The sequence below is a fragment of the Vanacampus margaritifer genome, chromosome 5 (genome assembly GCF_051991255.1).
Source record: "Vanacampus margaritifer isolate UIUO_Vmar chromosome 5, RoL_Vmar_1.0, whole genome shotgun sequence".
Taxonomy (NCBI): domain Eukaryota; kingdom Metazoa; phylum Chordata; class Actinopteri; order Syngnathiformes; family Syngnathidae; genus Vanacampus; species Vanacampus margaritifer.
In genome coordinates, this window is record NC_135436.1 from 7,688,696 (window position 1) to 7,707,800 (window position 19,105).

General features: G+C 36.8%; 3 protein-coding genes across 7 annotated transcripts in view; 1 reads left to right on the top strand and 2 right to left on the bottom strand.

Annotated features, from left to right (window-relative positions):
* Nucleotides 1–371, bottom strand: part of LOC144052061 (uncharacterized) — a 46,495-nt gene extending 46,124 nt beyond the window's left edge. For all 4 annotated transcript variants that reach the window (XM_077565835.1, XM_077565833.1, XM_077565832.1 and 1 more), the window contains exon 1: nt 228–371. The gene's annotated coding sequence lies outside the window, so the exon portion shown is untranslated. The remainder of the gene's footprint in view (nt 1–227) is intronic.
* Nucleotides 372–1,651: 1,280 nt separating this feature from the next.
* Nucleotides 1,652–7,151, bottom strand: mrps23 (mitochondrial ribosomal protein S23). The gene is made up of 5 exons (XM_077566468.1): nt 7,004–7,151; nt 5,508–5,687; nt 5,326–5,403; nt 4,442–4,565; nt 1,652–2,281 (listed from the first exon to the last, which is right to left on the bottom strand). The coding sequence occupies exons 1-5, from the start codon at nt 7,045–7,047 to the stop codon at nt 2,150–2,152; spliced, it is 558 nt and encodes a 185-aa protein (XP_077422594.1). The 5' UTR covers nt 7,048–7,151; the 3' UTR covers nt 1,652–2,149.
* ngef (neuronal guanine nucleotide exchange factor) overlaps nt 6,798–19,105 on the top strand; it is a 35,448-nt gene continuing 23,140 nt past the window's right edge. The window contains exons 1-3 of one of the 2 annotated variants that reach the window (XM_077566467.1): nt 6,798–7,100; nt 15,907–16,003; nt 18,508–18,813. In XM_077566467.1, the coding sequence (XP_077422593.1) occupies nt 6,980–7,100; nt 15,907–16,003; nt 18,508–18,813 (524 nt within the window). In that variant the 5' untranslated portion in view covers nt 6,798–6,979. Of the gene's footprint in view, nt 7,101–9,378; nt 9,894–15,906; nt 16,004–18,507; nt 18,814–19,105 lie in introns of those variants that run through there. The other variant, XM_077566466.1, reaches the window with a different exon arrangement.

Below are 19,105 nucleotides of genomic sequence, written 5' to 3' on the forward strand. Positions count from 1 at the left end.
AAACACATTGCGTGAAACAATGTGTCCGAGGTCAACATGCAAATATAATGAAAGGTAATACTTTGATGGCTTATATACAAGGAATTCTGCGAATGAAGCTGTAGACTAGAAAGGGGAAGCGTCTCAAAATACATTGACTTAGGTAGGCGCCATTTAGCTACAGCTAGCTAATCAGCTCCAAAAAAGAAAAAAGGGAAAAAAAGCTTGTAAATCGCAAAGGATCTTACCTTGAAACTATCCGACTGCCCTTTGCCTCTCCTGATTCTGTCAGCTCACCAACCTGGGCATTGTTTTTGCTAAGGATGTAAAATGAAATGCTTATAAGAGGAACATCTCCAAGGACGCTTCCCTGGTTTCCTGTTGACTGCGAGAAATAGGCTGGTATTGGCTGGGAGCGTGAGACATTCAGGAAACACCGTAAAATATTTCCTGCCATATTTACGTATTTGAAGTCGTCTGTTAATAAACGGACAGAGCAAAATCACGAGAGAAAAAAAGTTTCTGGTCTCTATTCATTCACTTCAATGTCTTGGGTGAGGGTTTTTTAATGTATAGCTCATATATAAATGGACATAAAATTCATCAAATATGGACATACTCCGAGAACACTGCTAGTGTAACACGTTTTTTTTGTCAATGTGTATTTTCATTTACTTGAAATTGACTAATATTTGTTTTTGTGAACTATTAATTTTGGTATTGTATTCTTACATGGTAAAGAGTTTTTGTACTGAGCATGTCATAAGCGAGAGTGAGAGAGAGGTATATTAGAGCGAGCCTCTTTCGAGAAAGGAAAAAGGAAGAGTTGGATAAACAGAAACGAGCTTCAAATCCTGTCCTGCCGTGTTAGGTCCATTTAGCAGGGTAGACGCCTGAAAACGTTAGAAACTTGAATCTTTTTGTAACCCGCCCTTTCCCAGCCTCCGGAAACAAGAACAATACCTTAGGGTTACACTAGCATAATAAAAACGTACTTTTGCTTTAAAAATATACCTAAATCCTCATTCTAAATTATATTTACAAACAAATGAAGTACAAAAAAACAATCTTCAGTGGCCGCTTTTTTCCTCACTGAAATTATATTGAAGAAATCAATCCCATTTTCATTTATTTTGAATTGTTTAGTCTTTCATTAAACTCGCCTTTGCTCTCACGTTCAAAGATACGTTCAACTCGCTGCATAATGTACGATTTTTCACAATTTGTTTTGCACATCCGCTGGTGGGTAGACAGGTATGACAGTTTGATGCTGCTTTCAATGTTACTGGGAAATTGCAAAAGCTAAACGTGGCCAAACCGAAAAACCTGAGTGCATTTCGATTCTTTGGGGAATACAAAAATAGACTATGAGGCAACAAAAGTATTTGCTGGAAGCCATGATTGCCTTTACTGCTAATATATTCTACTTGGTAGCATAGATCTATTCATGTTACCTCTTCTGTCTCAAGAAGGCGCCTTTTCTTGACGCTGCCCATTTGTTGTGATGCTTGTGAATTGTGTTATTTTTTAATTAATAAACAAACAAACAAAAAACTGAATTTGCTTTGCCACCACTATAACAGTACCTTTTCACAAACTCAAAAGTACCACTGAGCCCTTTGCTCACATTAATTAAAAAAGCAAATGAAAAACTGAAGTACTATAGTTTTGTCTGGTGTAAATACAACTTTATTCTCAGTTTTGTTTCCACGCAGTTGCACATGATACACAATAAATCATCCAACATATTGAAATTTGGACAACAATGTCGACTCGAGATTATTATGCGCTAACTTCTTGAATGTAGTAGCCTGGTGACAGTGTTGATTGTAGTGACTTTTCACAAAGATGGCAAAATGGCTACTTGACGTTCTCAGATCTGATAATATTCTGAACAATAGCTCATTTTATTATTGGTGTCATATTGCCAACATAAAAAAATATCAAAAAACTGATACATAGGCTGTTTTTTTAGGTGGAATTAACTGCTTGGCATTTCTTAATTTAGGATTGATTTTTGCCATGTTTATCACGCAAAAAGTGTCGCTGACTTCCTTCAATTTTTCTGTATAAATCCATTGGTTTAAAATGTTTGTGCACCCCTGCTTAACCACCATGAAATTATTTTTACAAGTGACCAGAGCCTCCAGATAAGGCGAAAGTCAAAGTTCTAGGAGGTTTGTGTTGTGTGTGACGTTTGCTCTTCAGGCTCTTGCTTGCCGTCATCACCAAATGACTGTTGCTCTGCTAACAAGTCTGTTAGCTTCAACCTCAACACCGGATCCCGGGACTCTGCTGTCACCTGCAAAGTATAAAGAAAAACGTATGTTCAAACTTTCTCTTACTGGGTTATAGGCATATTTCAATAATGTTTGGGATGTACTGTAGTATTTTGACAATACATAAATCCAGTATATACTGTACATCCATATGTATGTACTGTATACATACATTATACTGTCTTGTAGGGGTGTTAAAAAAAAATGGATCCAGCAATATATCACAATATTACAGTGCGCAATTCTCGAATCGATTCAATATGCGTCCGAATCGATCTTTAAACATCAAATATTCAACAAAACGTCTTACTTACGGTTAGGGTTCACACTTTATGCATGGAAGAATGTTATATTAATCGAACATTAAGCCATAATATTTTATTTCAGTGCTGTTCGAACAGGAAACAAGACTGCAACCTGTTTGTTAAATACAGTGGCTCTGTTATAAGCATTAAGATTTTAGTTTTTTAATACATTTTCATAACATAAATACAATATTATTCATAAATCTTACAGTGTACACGTACAAGTTTACTGATTGAGATTTTCTAAATTTGAGTTGTTGTTTTTTTATCGCAATAATCAATTTATAGATTCATATCGGGATTAATCGGCATTGAATCGAATCGTGACCTATGAATCGTGCTCCGGATTGAATCGCCAGGTATTACGCAATTCACACCCCTACTGTCTAGACAAGGGGTCTCCAGAGTATGGCAGTTCCTAAGACAGCAATGTACTGTAATTCAAAGTTGTATGCAAATCAGTGGAAAGTGCCTGTCTATCACTAATCAATATCAATACAGTAGTAAAGTCATACTGTATGTAGTTAATATAAACAACACCATAAATCTGAAATACTGTACAACTTCTGTGCGCAAACGACCCGCTTGGAATAAATTGATTTACGAACAAAATTTTTAAACAAATATTGCGCAGCATAAACATTGTTTGCTCTGTGTGTTATGTGTTTGTTTAAGTTGTAAATTAGCCCCCAAGTATCACTCCAAAGAAAGTGAAAAGTAAAGTGATAGTTACAGTAGATACTAGAGTAGGAAGCCTAATCGTTTTGCTGTTGAAAAAAGACAAAAATAACAGCTAAACATGAGTAATGTTTGTGTTGCTATTACTGTTCTAAGGAACAAAGAGAAAAAAAAAAGAGTTGATTGATTTCTTTTTTACCAAAACCCATAAAAACGGTAAACATAATTTGTGTCTGGGGATAGAACAAATTAAGACACATTTTCATTCATTTCAATGGAAAGCATTTCAGTTTGCAAACAGCGTCTTAGAACGAACAAACTTATCGTGGAGTTCCACTGTAATCAAATCCAGAAGAGTTAGGCCATGTACACACGTATCAGTGCATTTTTAAAAACGGATATTTCCCTCCTCTGGTCGTAGAAAAAAATAGAGATGCCAAGCCTCTAGGTGGCAGTAGTTAGCCAAATACTGCTCATCTCTTGACGTCATTTCACAATATTTCACAAAAGCACGGACTGTCAGCCGCTGATCTGTATATATCAGCGCTGTCAGCGCACACAATACTTTTTTTTTTATTAATTAAAAAAATAATAATAATAATAATACTTGTAGACAGTCAATGAGTACATCATAAACGGAGCAGAGAGGAAAACAAAGACGATAAATACAAAATCTTAAAAAGCTTCACTTCTTCATTTAACAACTTTTTTTCCCACTCACTCACCACACATATATACAAACATGGTCTCTCCCTGGTTGGAAAGCAAATCCAAGTCGCCCTTTTTTCTTTTTTTTTTTAACAACTTGAGGTATGTGATTGAGTGACGTGTGTTGAGGACGATGTAAAACGTTGTTTACTGAAGGACACACGCGACCACGGAGCGGGAGAAATACGCAAATCTTCACTTTGGCCGGAGGTTTTAGAAAACTTCGTTTGTAATGAAAAAAATGCCTGCGGACGTGTAGATGACAGGGCAAGCCGCAGGAAAATATCTCCCGTTTGCAAAAAACCCGGCTACGTGTATACATGGCCTTAACTGCACGTGACTTTTTGTGCTGTGACAATATTTTGGGGGGCTACTGTGCAAATTCATTCATTGCACACTATTCGGAAACTCGAAGCAACGTGACCATTGTAATCCAAGCAAGCAACCCCTGTATATTACTAAGGAAATTGACCTTTCCAAATAAACACTTACTGTTGATGCACCTCTCCTTCTCAGTATGATGCCCTCTACAAGTAAAGCTTTGGCAGTCTCCTCAAACAGAAGAGAGTCATCCATCTCAGATTGGCTCTTTAACTCCGCATACTTGTCTACAAACCTACAGTGGAACATAAAATATTAAATGTTGTTGCTCCTCATCTGAGTGTATCATCATGACAACAACAAAAAACAAGCCCAAACATACAGCACAGGCCAGAAAGTTTGGACACATCTTCTCATTTAATACATGCTTTATTTTCATGACTATGTACATTGTATGACAACAACTATGACAACTAACAAACACATTTGGAGTTATGTACTTAACAAAAAAAAAGGTGAAAATAATAAAATAAATGCATGCATAAATAGCCATCCTTTTCGCTGATTACTTTTTGGCACATTCTTGGCATTCTCTCGATGAGCTTCAATAGGTAGTCACCTGAAGGGTTTTTCGACAGTCTTTAAGAAGTTCCCAAAGGTAAGAATGTCAAGAGTATGCAAAGAAGTAACCAGAGCAAAGGATGGCTATTTTGAAGAATCTATCATATAAAACTTGGCGGGCAACCAGTTCAGGGTGTACCCCGCCTACTGCCCGAAGCCAGCTGGGATAGGCAACCCTTGTGAAGACAAGCGATCAAGAAAATGGATGGATGAGTAGAATATAAAACATGTTTTCAGTTATTACACGTTTTTTTTGTTAAATACATAACTCAACATCAATTCACACATAGTTTTGATGCCCTCAGTGAGAATCTCCAAAGTAACCAGTCATGAGAATAAAGTAAATGCATTGAATAAGAAAGTGTGTCCAAACTTACGGCCTGTACTGTATAATATTAGTTAGAACCACAAAATGACCAAAATACAATACATACCTTTGACAAGTAGATACAAAGTTTGATTTGGAAAGATCAAAAGGACGAGCACCCATCCCGTATTGTTCATAAAATTTCCTGTAAGCAAATTTAGACATAATACGGTCATATAAACACCATCTTATGAAGAGAAATAAAAATACTGATAGAGAGATAAAACATTAAAAAAAATATTTACTTACGCTCTAATTTGATCTTCCATGTAGAAAATTTCAGGCACCGGGTCTGGTTTCTTGACCCTGTATCTACTATTGAGCTTTACATACAGTGGTGGCCGTTTTGGTGGAAAAGCTTCATACACATCATACCAGATTGGTTTCTCCGTTTGTTTTATCACTCCAGAGCGCATTAGATCCCGAACCCTGTTAATCAGATGATCAGACAATTAGTGATGCTACATACCAATCTAATTAGAAATAAAGCACACAATAGATATGTCAGAGAAATTCTAAAACACACAACTTAATAACACTACTTGGACAAAGAACCTTTTTTGCTGAAGACATGGCTTTAATGAGATGTTTAGACAAAGTCATGAGTGAGCTTTCTAAATAACAAAAAATATTAATGAAGCGTCCTTTGCCACATTTTTTGCAGATTCTGCCTGGGTATGAAAATATGAGCACAACTAGACTTTTCAATACCATTACCATGCATATAGGAATCCTACGCTAGCACAGAGAGGACATGCAAAATCCACAGGCTATAGGAAGGCCTGAGCCGACATTCAAAGCCAGAGCCTGCTGCGAGGTAGACTCGTGAGCCTCTCCATCATTGGCTGCCCAACTAACATTTAGTTTGCATTCAATTGTTAATCAACAATAAAATGCTTTATTAAGCTTCATAAATTAAATCAAAATTCAAAACGTCTCATGAAATCACAGATTTGTCAATTGAAAAAACTAACATGACTAAATTGCAATTAATACCTTAAAAAAAGCCAACGTTTTAGCTATGATTTATCGAAACAACTATTAGCATTCTGTTAATAAGAGGTGATGCCAGTTTTTTTTTCCCCAAGTGAATATTAATTTATTTCAATGATATGGTGATGAATGTTTCAAGACTGTGTTTTAAGGAGGGGTTTCTATCTTGTAGTAGTAGTAGTAGTAGTAGTAGACAACTAATGAATGAATAAATAAATAAACGAATAAATTAATACAGGGTTGAGGAAAATTCCATATTCAGTCGGCAAATCAGGTCGTGACATTGAAGTGTGTCTAAGTTGCTTTGCTGTACTACATATACATTTAGGGTCGTCCTTCAAAAGATGAGCATCGAGTCATAGCGTGAGACGCAAAATCTTAATTTCTTAAAGTAGACGTTTTTGATTAAAACTGTTAAGCATTTTAACCATAAACACGCGTTCAAATGGGGAGCAATATCATTAAAAGTTCTCTACGAATAAATCGACTGCATTTGTCGCACACCTGTGTCGTCATCAAGAGGCACGTCGCATATGCTCTTGAAAAAAATCACGTGTAAATATATCGATGATCTTCATCATGCACGATCTATATATAGTACTATTACCTTCTGTCATAAAATCTGGTTATCAGTGAGTGTAACGATTTGAGGTAACAATTTGGAAGGAATGCACTTAGCTCAAGTGTTGACTTTGGCGCTCCAATAATGATTAAGTAACTAAACACATATGACATCAAATATTCTTTCTTACCGCGAAAACACGGTTCCAATCTTCTCTAATCTGCTCCCAGCCATTTATTTCTTTTTTGTGCAGCTAAACCACGGACAAATGCCTTCTCCTCCGGACGGTAAGTAGACGATTTCCGGTAGTACTTTCGTCTCTTTCACAATAAAGTATCAATGCTTGAGTTGAAGTGACTAATGATTATGTGTGTATGATATTCAGTGCCTCTATTTTGATTTCATATTTCAGATAATATAATGATACTAATGAGACTGTGCGTTTTTGTTGTTAATTTTTTTTATGTTGTCGTTGTTGTACATTTTGTTGTTCTATTTTTATTTTCACGTTATAAAATTCCCTAAATCCTATACTGTAACTCGCCACAAGGAGGCGATCAATATCATGTAGCTACACTCAATTGAAACCTCAGTACCTTTTCTTTTGATAGATTTGACAATGTTCTGTCAATCAATCTATCACTCTTATCAGTCTACGGTGGATGTAGAAAGCCTATAGAACAAATACATCAAAAGGCTTTCTTTCTTTTTTTTTCTTTTCTAAACTTTCCCACGTTAATGTGGACCTATTAACTGTAGGACTCAATTAAAAAATGTGTCTTTTTGACAGTGATATAAAAAATAAACAACTGAGATGAAATGACTGCATAAGTGTGCACACACTCTTAAAACTGGTGATGCTGCTGTTTTCAGAATTAACCAATCGCATCCAATATTAGTCAGCAGACACTTGCCACCAGTGTCTTGATAATAATAAACAACTTTTCACAAATCCCGCCAATTTGTCCCAATAATTCCAGATGAAGAAAAACATGCCGTTACTGTCCTACTACAATATTTTCTTTTAGTGATAAGCAGTGTTGTGTTTGTGCCGCACATATAATAAAAAAAAAAAAAAAGAGTTAAACCTCAGCTAAATTGATTCGTTTTCGTAGTTGTTTATTTTGATTTACCCTCTTAAAGATTTTTTTTTTTTAAGTTGAGTTGTAGCCTACTAGTTATAGGTCACATTAATGGTGAAAAGGATTGGTCTAGTTTTTATATAATAAAAACCTGCCATTTGAACAAGGAGACTTTTTTTACCCACTCCACCTATCCATCTATAGATGATGCAAATGGGAAACCTGTACGGAGTAGTTTATAAATGTGCTATTAAAGACAGTTTAACGTATTTGTTAATCATTAATAAAGAGTTGTAAGGTTGAATCATAAAAGTTGGACAATAAGATTTGCTCACTGTGTGGCAAGTTCAAGCCATACTGTGCAGTTAACCTGTAAAGGTACAGTCAATATGATCTTAAACTTCTTATATCTAACAACTGAATTCATTATTCTGCTTAAGAAATTAAACCAATGAGGTACAGCCACTTATTAAACAACCTATAACTGGTGTTAACAAGCTATTTGGTAACAATGAGAGTACCATTTCAAAACCCAGAATAAATGTATCCTATTTCCAAATGAAACAAACAAATTGATTGCCTGTTTCAAACATCCGCCCGATTTGATTACAAATTTCTTTATATATCGGTAGTTATAAATAATATCTGAATTTACCTAAAAACAACAAGTTGAAAAAATGCCCTCAATCTACAGGGTGGCTGAACAGTGCATCAGAGGTGGCCAATCCTGTTCCAAAAAGTAAAAACCCTGCCATAGTTTGGCTTTAGCCCCAGGTGCTAGCTAGCTAGCTCCCTTGCTAACCCCCATGGTGCTTGTTTACCTTTTAGCTAGCTCCTCACTAGATCCCATGGCGCTTCTTTACCTTTTAGCTACCTCCCTAGCTAGCTCCCATGGTGCTTGTTTACCTTTTAGAGCGCTGGCTAGCTAGTGTCAGGGGCTAAAGCAAAACTGTGGCAGGGTTTTTACTTTCTGGACCTGGATGTGCCACCTCTGCAGGGCATGGTTGAATAGCGACACATGAAGGCTTATTCTCGCCATGTGAAAAAGCCACAGTGAACTTTAAACTTTATTGTCAGATGACCAGAAAAACATACTTGTGTATGGGGCCCTGGCTCAACAGGATCAGGAACATTACTAGCAGTTCTTAGCACACACTTTCACACGGGAAATTACATACACTACTAGGTAGCAGTTATTTTAGTAATTTCTTTCTCTGCTTTTGATGTATGATTTAACTTTGCTTTAAGGCGGAGTGGGAAAACTAAAATGGAGAACCACATTACACTGTAATCTGCCAGTGGTTCGCTTTTCTGGTTCGACAACAGAGTGTATTTTAGGGCAGAGAAGCAAGCAGGCAGGCCAGGTTGAGTTTAGGAATGTCAGTGCGTTGCAGGGTGGTGTAGAGAGAAGGACGGAGCCAAACAGAGGAGGGACAAAGAGCAGGAGAGGGAGAGCGAGTCATAAATGCAATAATTACAGCTTAGGTAGAAATAAGCAAAGCACTCTGGTCCCACTGGCTGCCAGCGTAGCGAACAACAGGACTGAATGGAGAGGACCTAAGCAACATTGACCTTTTTGTTTTGTTGCTTACACTGCAGTTCACAGCTCCTGATTGGGATTTATTTTTATTTTTTTAATGAATACAATCACGGATGCCAATCATTTCTCAAGATGGATTTTCTTCTGGATTCTGGCTGATTAGGATGGATTATTTTCATGCAGTTCACTCCAAGTCTGTCTGAATATTCTTAGCACACTTGAAACGGAGAATACATTCAGCATGTCTGTGGCTGCCCTGTTTCGGGGCAAGTGGGGGACAAAATCCCAGGAAAGCTCTGACAAGCATCCCACCACTCTACCCAGCCACGAGGAGGACTATGATGACGATGATGATGACGAATCCCGGGTTGGCCTGAGCAGAGAACCGATTCGCAGAAACTCTCGCTTTTACCGTTCAATGAGGAGGAAGAGAATGGCTGCCTCTGAAAACTCAGAAAGTAAGAAAACAGCTAATCAGCTAGCAATCTTGGTTGTTTATGCTACACATTGATGGACACAATACATCATGACCGGCATGTCACTTTCTTCAATTGTGGCCCACGGAACCACGAGTGGTCCCTGAGACACCACACGCAACTTCATATCAAATTCTTTTTACAACATTGTCACAAATGACAAATTTTAGTAACATTTTTGCATAGCTTTGTGTAGTTTTTGTTGTATAAGACACAACCTATAAGTACAACTGTCAACAAGCAGTTTCTGATTTAGTTCTATCCTCGTCTTTGTAGCATATCCATGAGAATATTTTACAAAACACAGCTTTTCGTCCACAGGCAAATGTTGTTTTTGACCAAACTAGACTACACTATAGTGTGAAGAATTTTCCAGAACTTCCTTCTCAGCATCTGAGTAGTGACGCATTTAAGCTGTATTTAACAATAGAACAGCAATAGGATGATGTTATCGCCTTACGTGTGTGGAATTAATTTTCCGCAATAACAGACTCAAAAGAGTTTAAACATAGAGCAGGGGTGTCAAACGTATGGCCCGCGTGCCGGATCAGGCCCACCAAGGGGTTTAATCCGGCCCGTGAGATGTCAACCAGCCAAAATCAAAACATATAAATGAGTAATTTTTCAAGCAATCCTCAGATGAGCAATGCAACTTGTACACATAATTGTCCTGGATGTCAATGTTAAATTTACACACAACCTAGAGTTATAACACAAATCAAACATAAATGTGCTGAATATACCACACATTCAGCTAATGGTAACATAAACACATATGACATGTTAACGTCCTTTAACTTCATTAACTGTGCCACACAATGCATTCTGGGAACAAGATATATGCAAAACAGGTAGATAGAACACGCCCGGAACTCATACGGGCATAAGCGTTGTAGAGCTGTCAAAAGCAATGGATTAATCGTCAAGTAATCGATTATTAAATTAATCGACAACTATTTTAATAATTGAGTAATCGTAAGATGCAATTTTTTTATTGAAATTTGTCCAAATCCTCTGATTTCAGTGATTGTACACTGATTTCTGTAGTCCTTCTGTGTTTTAATCAGAATAAGACATTTGCAAACATCTGGTTTTACTTTGGGAAACAATGACTGAACGGGTAACATAGTAACATCAATCTCCCCTTTTTTTAATCACTATACGAATTCAAGGTTACTGGTCACTGGTTAATGAACAGTAATCAGAGAAAATGCTTTTGTAATTTACTTTAATCCAAAATTAAAATGAATCAGATTAGTTGATTAATTGATTGAATAATCAATATTTGATAGTGACAGCACTACAGTGTTGCCACGTTCCATTTGCGTTTGTGTTATTTTATTGAACAATATACTTACAGTTGAGCCCTGCTTTTTATTTAGATGGATAACTGATGCCAATTCTTTTTAAGTTCTATACCATGATTTTACCTGTCCGGTCTACTTGTGACCCTTGAGCTAATTTGAGTTTGCCATCCCTGACAGAGAGTAGAGGCGACCAAATGCACAACAAAGTCAACTGTTGTGGCTTTTTCAGGCATTGGATCTTTTTTCTTTTTATATAAAATATAATTTTCTAAAAATATATCTGTGTCTTACATTAGAGGTAGTCATAGTAGTTTTACATTGAAGTTGAGAAACAGTCTAATTCAGTCTCTTGAAATTGAATGTACTGTAGAAAGGAACACCCTTCTGCTGGAGACAATATCAGCTCAGACGCCATATTGTGTCGCTCTGTATCACTGTCAAGTTGGCAAATAGGTGCAGACGCTACTAAAGGAGGAACAAAAGTTTTTGCGACGCACTTGACTGCAGTGCAAATCTGTGTGAGTTCAACCTGAGTAACCTGTTGGGTTAAAAAAACACAATTGTCTGCGTAATAGCTAAATGTTCCGTGTCAATTTTGACCTCATCAGACTGAGCAAAAGAATTAGGAGTAAACGTTTAAATTCAATTTGCTTGTTACTCACAGTCACAGACTAACTCAACAATGAGAATGATGGAAATGCTTCATTTGTCTTGACCTTGTAAAGAAACCATTGTTCTCAACAGGAATGAACCATTTTCACTGAGCCACACCAAAGCGTTTGGGCTTGGACTTTGCCCAGCATAGAACAGGCCTCCACGTGGTTATAGGGTGATAATACATAACGAGACTGACATGCGTTATAAAGGCAGTACAAGTCATAAAAAAGCACTGAGGCTTGTCAGAGATCTCTTGATAAGGTTGTTGACTTTGCAGCACATACAGAAAAGTGGAAGCGCTCATTCAACAAAGTCAACTTTCACGCAGAAAGAAACCAAAAATACATGCGCATACGGATCAAATTGTGTTGTTTGGTATTTTGTTGGCATTTTGCGGCTTGGAACGACTACAGGATTGTCATTTTCCGTTGACAATGAAAAAGTATCCACACTTTTTTTATGCAATGAGAACATGTTAAATGATCCCTTATTCCTCTAAGACCAAACGAGTTATTTCATTTATTTTTCACTATACTCGTTACGCATTGATGACGCATCATTAACAGGTTCATGCATATTTTCTATGGTAATTGTCAGGGAGTGTCTCTGTTCTGCTGCCATTTAACACCTTAATGTTTTAGTACAAATGAATATGAGCACTACACGGAAAATAATCACGTAATATGCTAAAAGTTATACAATAATATAGATAGTGAGAGACATTGGATGCTGTTCTTCGATGTGGTGTTAACTGTTTACATTTGTGAGACAATGTTGACATTCGCTTGTTAAAATTTTGGTGTAATTCGCTTGTTAAAATTTTGGTGTAATTGTCATAATATTCAGACTTTTTATTACTGTTGTTGATAAGGCTGTTGTACACATTATCATCTATCTATCTATCTATCAATCTATCTATCTATCTATCTAGCCTACCTATTTAGCCTACCTAGCTATGTAGCTAGCGTCTCTCTCTATCTATCTATCTATCTGTTCTATCTATCTATCTATCTATCTATCTATCTATCTATCTATCTATCTATCTATCTATCTATCTATCTATCTATCTATCTATCTATCTATCTAGCCTACCTATTTAGCCTACCTAGCTACAGTATGTAGCTAGCGTCTCTCTTTCTGTCTCTCTCTTTCTCTCTCTCTCTTTCTCTCTCTCTCCAAAAACGAATGAATTATTTCTGTAGTACAGTATATACCGATAGTTAATGCATCACTTTGATTTTCACGCTTGAGCTGTTGCTTGCGGCATTTTTTGTTTTCATACTCACAATACTATCTATCTATCTATCTATCTATCTATCTATCTATCTATCTATCTATCTATCTATCTATCTATCTATCTATCTATCTATCTATCTATCTATCTATCTATCTATCTATCTAGCCTACCTATTTAGCCTACCTAGCTATGTAGCTAGCGTCTCTCTTTCTCTCTCTCTCTTTCTCTCTCTCTCCAAAAACGAATTAATTATTTCTGTAGTACAGTATATACCGATAGTTAATGCATCTCTTTGATTTTCACGCTTGAGCTGTTGCTCGCGTCATTTTTTGTTTTCATACTCACAATACTATCTATCTATCTATCTATCTATCTATCTATCTATCTATCTATCTATCTATCTATCTATCTATCTAGCCTACCTATTTAGCCTACCTAGCTATGTAGCTAGCGTCTCTCTTTCTCTCTCTCTCTCTCTCTATCTATCTATCTATCTATCTATCTATCTATCTATCTATCTATCTATCTATCTATCTATCTATCTATCTATCTATCTATCTATCTATCTAGCTATCTATCTATCTGTCTATCTATCTATCTAGCCTACCTATTTAGCCTACCTAGCTATGTAGCTAGTGTCTCTCTTTCTCTCTCTCTCTTTCTCTCTCTCTCTTTCTCTCTCTCTCCAAAAACGAATTAATTATTTCTGTAGTACAGTATATACCGATAGTTAATGCATCTCTTTGATTTTCACGCTTGAGCTGTTGCTCGTGGCATTTTTTGTTTTCATACTCACAATGCTATCTATCTATCTATCTATCTATCTATCTATCTATCTATCTATCTATCTATCTATCTATCTATCTATCTATCTATCTATCTATCTATCTATCTATCTATCTATCTATCTATCTATCTATGTCATCTCATTTTCAGATTTAAATAAGTTACAACCCCCTTATAATTCATGTAAATTTTACCTAAAATGCCTAAAAAAAGGTATACACAAAGTAAATTTAAAGCTGTTCTTGAACCATTTGGAGTATAGTTGTGTAGTTTTTGTGTAACACATTTGGTACACTGGAACGAAGGGCGGTTAAAAAAAATGTGAACGTGCGCAAGACTTAAGGAATGACCGCACTAGCTGGTTGCCTAACTGTTGTCCTCGTAGATATGCCATGTTAACAGCATTGTCAGTGTGTTAAAATTATTCATCAAATATCCTGATTCTTTACGTTCCTGGAGAAAACATCTGTTAAGACGATATGGTGGAATGATATTCAGGTTGGAGCACTAGTGCAATCACTTACTGTACTAGGTGACATGCAGCAAGTTCATGCTGACTGAACTCCCACATTCACTCCTCTCCAAAAGTATTAGAACAGTGAGTCCAATTCCTTTATTTTTGCTGCAAGCTGGAAAAATGGGTTTGATGTCAGAAGATGAATAGGAGACAAAAAAACAAAACAATAGTACTCTTTTTGCCGGGCACTTAGCTTTGCATCTGACACACAAATTAGAAGGTAGCATTATTTGTAATGAAAAATCCAGTTTGTACGACACCATATTAGGGACACGTCTAAATATTTCTTTTTAGAGGGTGGGGGCAATATTCCCCCCAAAAACCTCGCAAATTTGCGAGAAAAAAACTCGTTAGTGGTTAATGCGACACTGTTTACAAGATGAAAAGGCAGGATGGAGACTGATTCAGTCTTAATTTGAACTTTACTCGTCATACACGGCAGTTAGAGCGACAACACTTCCTGATCCCCTTTCAACTGACTCACAATAACCAATCATACTACACATTAACTTAGCTACTTGTACCAAAAAAAAAAAGTATAAATGTGTAAATAATGATTCTGGAAACATAAATGTACAAGTAAATATACTTTTTAACAAATTAACTTAAATACTTGATCCACAGGGTGTGGACCATCGCAAAGCAAGGCGTCTTTGTCGCTGGCAGTACCCAACACTTAATACGGCCCTAATACGCTGTCGTACATTTGTAGGTGAACAAAAGTGCTGGAGCAGTTATTTGTTTGGGGGAGGTTAGTCCTTTCAGTCTTCTCCTTAGTAGTCTTAAGTCTTCCACTTCTTTTCCCAGATTCACTTCTTTGTTGTTTATGCATTATCTTGCTGCATGATGACGAGAGCTCTTCCGATCACTTTGGTCGCGTCTTCCTTTATATATGGCAGACAAATGTTTTTATAGACTTCTGAGTTTATTTTGATGATGCTGTTAATGTTACATCAGTGAAGACTAATGTGCACCTCCTAGAAGATACCATGCGAACCCAAACCATCACATTACATCCACCGAGATGAGCTTGTATGTTTAAGATCAGGAGCAAATTCTTTCTTCCTGAAAGCTTTTACTTTTCCCTTGCCTGGGTTAAAGTTATTCTTTGACTCAGCTGTCTATAAAGATAGTTTGAAACTGAGCATAGAAATTCATCATAGTTTATTGTATGGCTAATCAATCCATCTATCATACGGCTTCCTCCTAACTAGCAAGCTAGCTTGATGGCTTGCCAGCATCTTTATGAGTCCTGTTTTCTTTAATATGTTGAATATTGTGCACATTTTGCGCCTGTTGAAAAACATTTAACTAGTCAATCCTATTGCAATAAAATCAACAAGCAAAGCAACACTAAATATTCAGTGCTTTAGGCACTGTCTGAGTTCAGCTGGCAAAAAAACTGTTGTAGCCTATGTCATATTGCTCTCTCTCTCTCTCTCTCTCTCTCTCTCTCTCTGAACCTTGTATAATTTTTACCCTTTACACCAGGTTCTCCCAAGTCTGGAGTGGACAACACCACATCAGCAAACTCCTATTCTTATACTTCATCACCCCATAAATCACCGGAACTGTCTGTGGCTGCTCGGTGAGTTGACTTACCTTGACTATCAAAACCCAACACCAAAACAATTGTGCATGTTTCATGTTGAAACAATACTGGCATAAACACACTGAGCGCCATTAGTTTGTCACCAAAATAGACGTAGTAGTCAGTTTTGCAGTGCATCGAACTTGATATGAGAGCTTTAAATTGTGAGTAAAGTTCTCTTTATTAATTGAGCTTAAAATTAGTATAAGTAGCCCATTTTCTGTTAAAATATGTAATATTTTCATTCACACAGTAAATATGAAATATATACTCTATGTAGCTTATTCTACCTTACGATACATATACTGAATTTGTAAAAACTGTAGTGCAGAAATAATGTTGTGAAGTCACCTTCCTGTTCTGACTCATTTAGTTACACATTACAAACCCCATCGTCGCTGTCCTGTGGAAAAACACTTATGTCCATTTTTGTCATTTTTTACATTTTTACGTTTATGGGATAAAATTGAATGCAGACATCCCAAAAACGTAAAAAAATAAAATAAAAAATTAATTTAAGTGTTTTTGACAGGACAGCGACGCCATGTTCTTTGAGATATCTTTCTTGACAGGTACCTTCAAGGCATGTTTTTTTGAATAGTTTTAAACACTGAGCACTCCCTTTAAATGATCATTAAGATTGCAAAAGGGTGGTGTATCCAAACGTAGAACTAGTATACACCTTCAACTGGAATTTTGAGAATTATATGGAATTAGCCATTCAGGCGTGGTCATTTACACAAACTGCATCATGTAAAAGAATGTCTTGTTGTATACAGACATTGCATGCAACTTTACTGCTGCTAGCTTAAATTGTACTGTACTTGTTTGTGAAATGATCTGCCTTAAGTTTTGTTGTCAGGAACTGTTGAAAAAATATACTCCATTTAGATTGATTTGGGAAAAGTGCACGCCCATGATGGATTCTAAAGTCATTTATAATGTAAATGAGAGCGTGAATGCCAACCAACCAGTACAAGGAGTACCTCGGCTCTTGCCCATCGTCAGCTGGAATTGAGTCAAGGTCAACTGTGACCCCGGTAAACAGTAAAAAATTGATTGATGAATGGAGATATATATATATATATATATATACTGTGTGTGTATATACAGTATCTTTCCAAATACAAATTTCCTCCTCAACTCCTGTTCGTACCCCCTCACTATTGATTGAACTGTACGGTTTCAAAATGTCTCGCTATAAATTTGCTGAGAAATAACCTGATGCAAGGGCTGGGTATTGATTCAAATTTCCTCAATCGATTCGACTTCAATTCACAAGAGTTCAGCTCGATTCGATTTGGTTTTTTTTCCGATTCGACTTGATTCACTACGTTCAATCCAATATTGATTAATTATGGAACATCATCCATCCATCCACTTAACCGCTTGTCCTCACAAGGGTCGCTGGAGCCTATCCCAGCTGGCTTCGGGCAGTAGGCGGGGTACACCTTGAACTGGTTGCCAGCCAATCGCAGGGCACACAGAGACGAACAACCATCCACACTCACAATCACACCTATGGACAAATTGGAGCGTTCAGTTAACCTGCCATGCACGTATTTGGAATGTGGGAGGAAACCGGAGTATCCCCACGCAAGCACGGGGAGAACATGCAAACTCCACCCAGAAAGGCCGAAGCCCGGACTCGGTCTCACGTCCTCCGCACTGGGAGGCGGACGTGCTAACCAGTCAGCCACCGTGCCGCCTATGGAACATCAATTCTTCTCAAATAACAAGGACATGATAAAAAAAATAAAACTACACTAACAATAAATTCCAAATTAAATTTTGCAGTGGCAGTAACTGGTTAAATGATTTATTTATTAATGAAAATAACACTTGTTATAATCACTTAAGTGTTACACAAACATTGACATTATCATGGATGAGATGAAAATGTTTTCATAATTTTAATTCAATAATCGTAAATATAAATTGAAAAGACTGAATTGTCATCAAGTGCAATCAGTCAGGTCTTTCAAAAATATGAGAAAATACTTTTAAATTCACGTAAACAGTACATTTCAAGAAAACAGATACCAAAAAATATGGCCTTTAAAATTCTTTTTTGTTGTTAATTTATGGGAAAAAAGAGATATTAAAATAATCGATTCATGATTTTATATATCAATATCACGCTCGAAAAGTAAAACCAATTTGATATTGATTATTTGATAATAATAATAAATAATAATAATATGCAATAACAATCAATGATAAAAAATAAGAAATTCAGACAAACTTTTATGTCTTCACAACCCATAATCAGTTAACCATTATGGTAATACAGTACAGTGGTGAAATTCCACCAATTAGTTGTATATATGGCTCGAGTTGTAGCACGTTCATGAAAACAAACCAACAAATGTGCAGATAGCGATCACACTTTGCTTTGGAATTTCTGTCCCAAGCATACCTCTTGCATAGTTATTACACTAAAGTGGCTTTTGTGTTATGAAATGCAAGTCTGTGATTTCACCACATCTCCCTCATTCCAGAACCGTGTTGCCAAGCAATGGTGAGGCCAGTAGCAGATATTATTCTTCATACAACAAGGATGCTGTAAATAAGGGAAGAGGAAGTGTGGGAGGAGGGAGCGCGGACATATCTGCTACCTCCTACCACCACAGCAGTGCTTTAACGGCTGACTCGATCTTATACCGGACTCACGCCATTCAAAGTGGTGACATTAAAAACCTGTCTGAGCAAACGACTGCAGCCTGCACTGTACGTGACATTGGAAGTACCATGAGTTCGGGAATGCCGAGCCCTGAGGGAGCTGACCGGGATAACTTCAACCACAGGTTTGTCCAAATTACACTGAAAACACCGGATATGGGCAAATAATTAAAGCTTGTGGATTTCTGTTACAACTAAATGATCTGAAAACCAGCACACAAGGAAAATAATGAGCAAACGTATACTTTTTTTCCCCTATGTGCATAGCAATTTAATAGGCGGTGTTATATTGTGGGTGAATGTTATTGAAAAGTAAGTAAAACACAAATAACGGTGTCTGTGCCGTGACATAACAGCTTGCACCGTCGCCTCATTTAAATTCATATATCCACTGACACATAGTGAACATAATCTTAC

Bases quoted from the DNA above. Each gene is read 5' to 3' on its own strand.
- mrps23 (XM_077566468.1), bottom strand. From the start codon at position 7,047: ATGGCTGGGAGCAGATTAGAGAAGATTGGAACCGTGTTTTCGCG. The intron at 5,688-7,003 runs GTAAGAAAGAAT...TCTGATTAACAG, and splicing joins ATTGGAACCGTGTTTTCGCG to GGTTCGGGATCTAATGCGCT. The intron at 2,282-4,441 runs GTAAGTGTTTAT...TATACTTTGCAG, and splicing joins GAAGGAGAGGTGCATCAACA to GTGACAGCAGAGTCCCGGGA.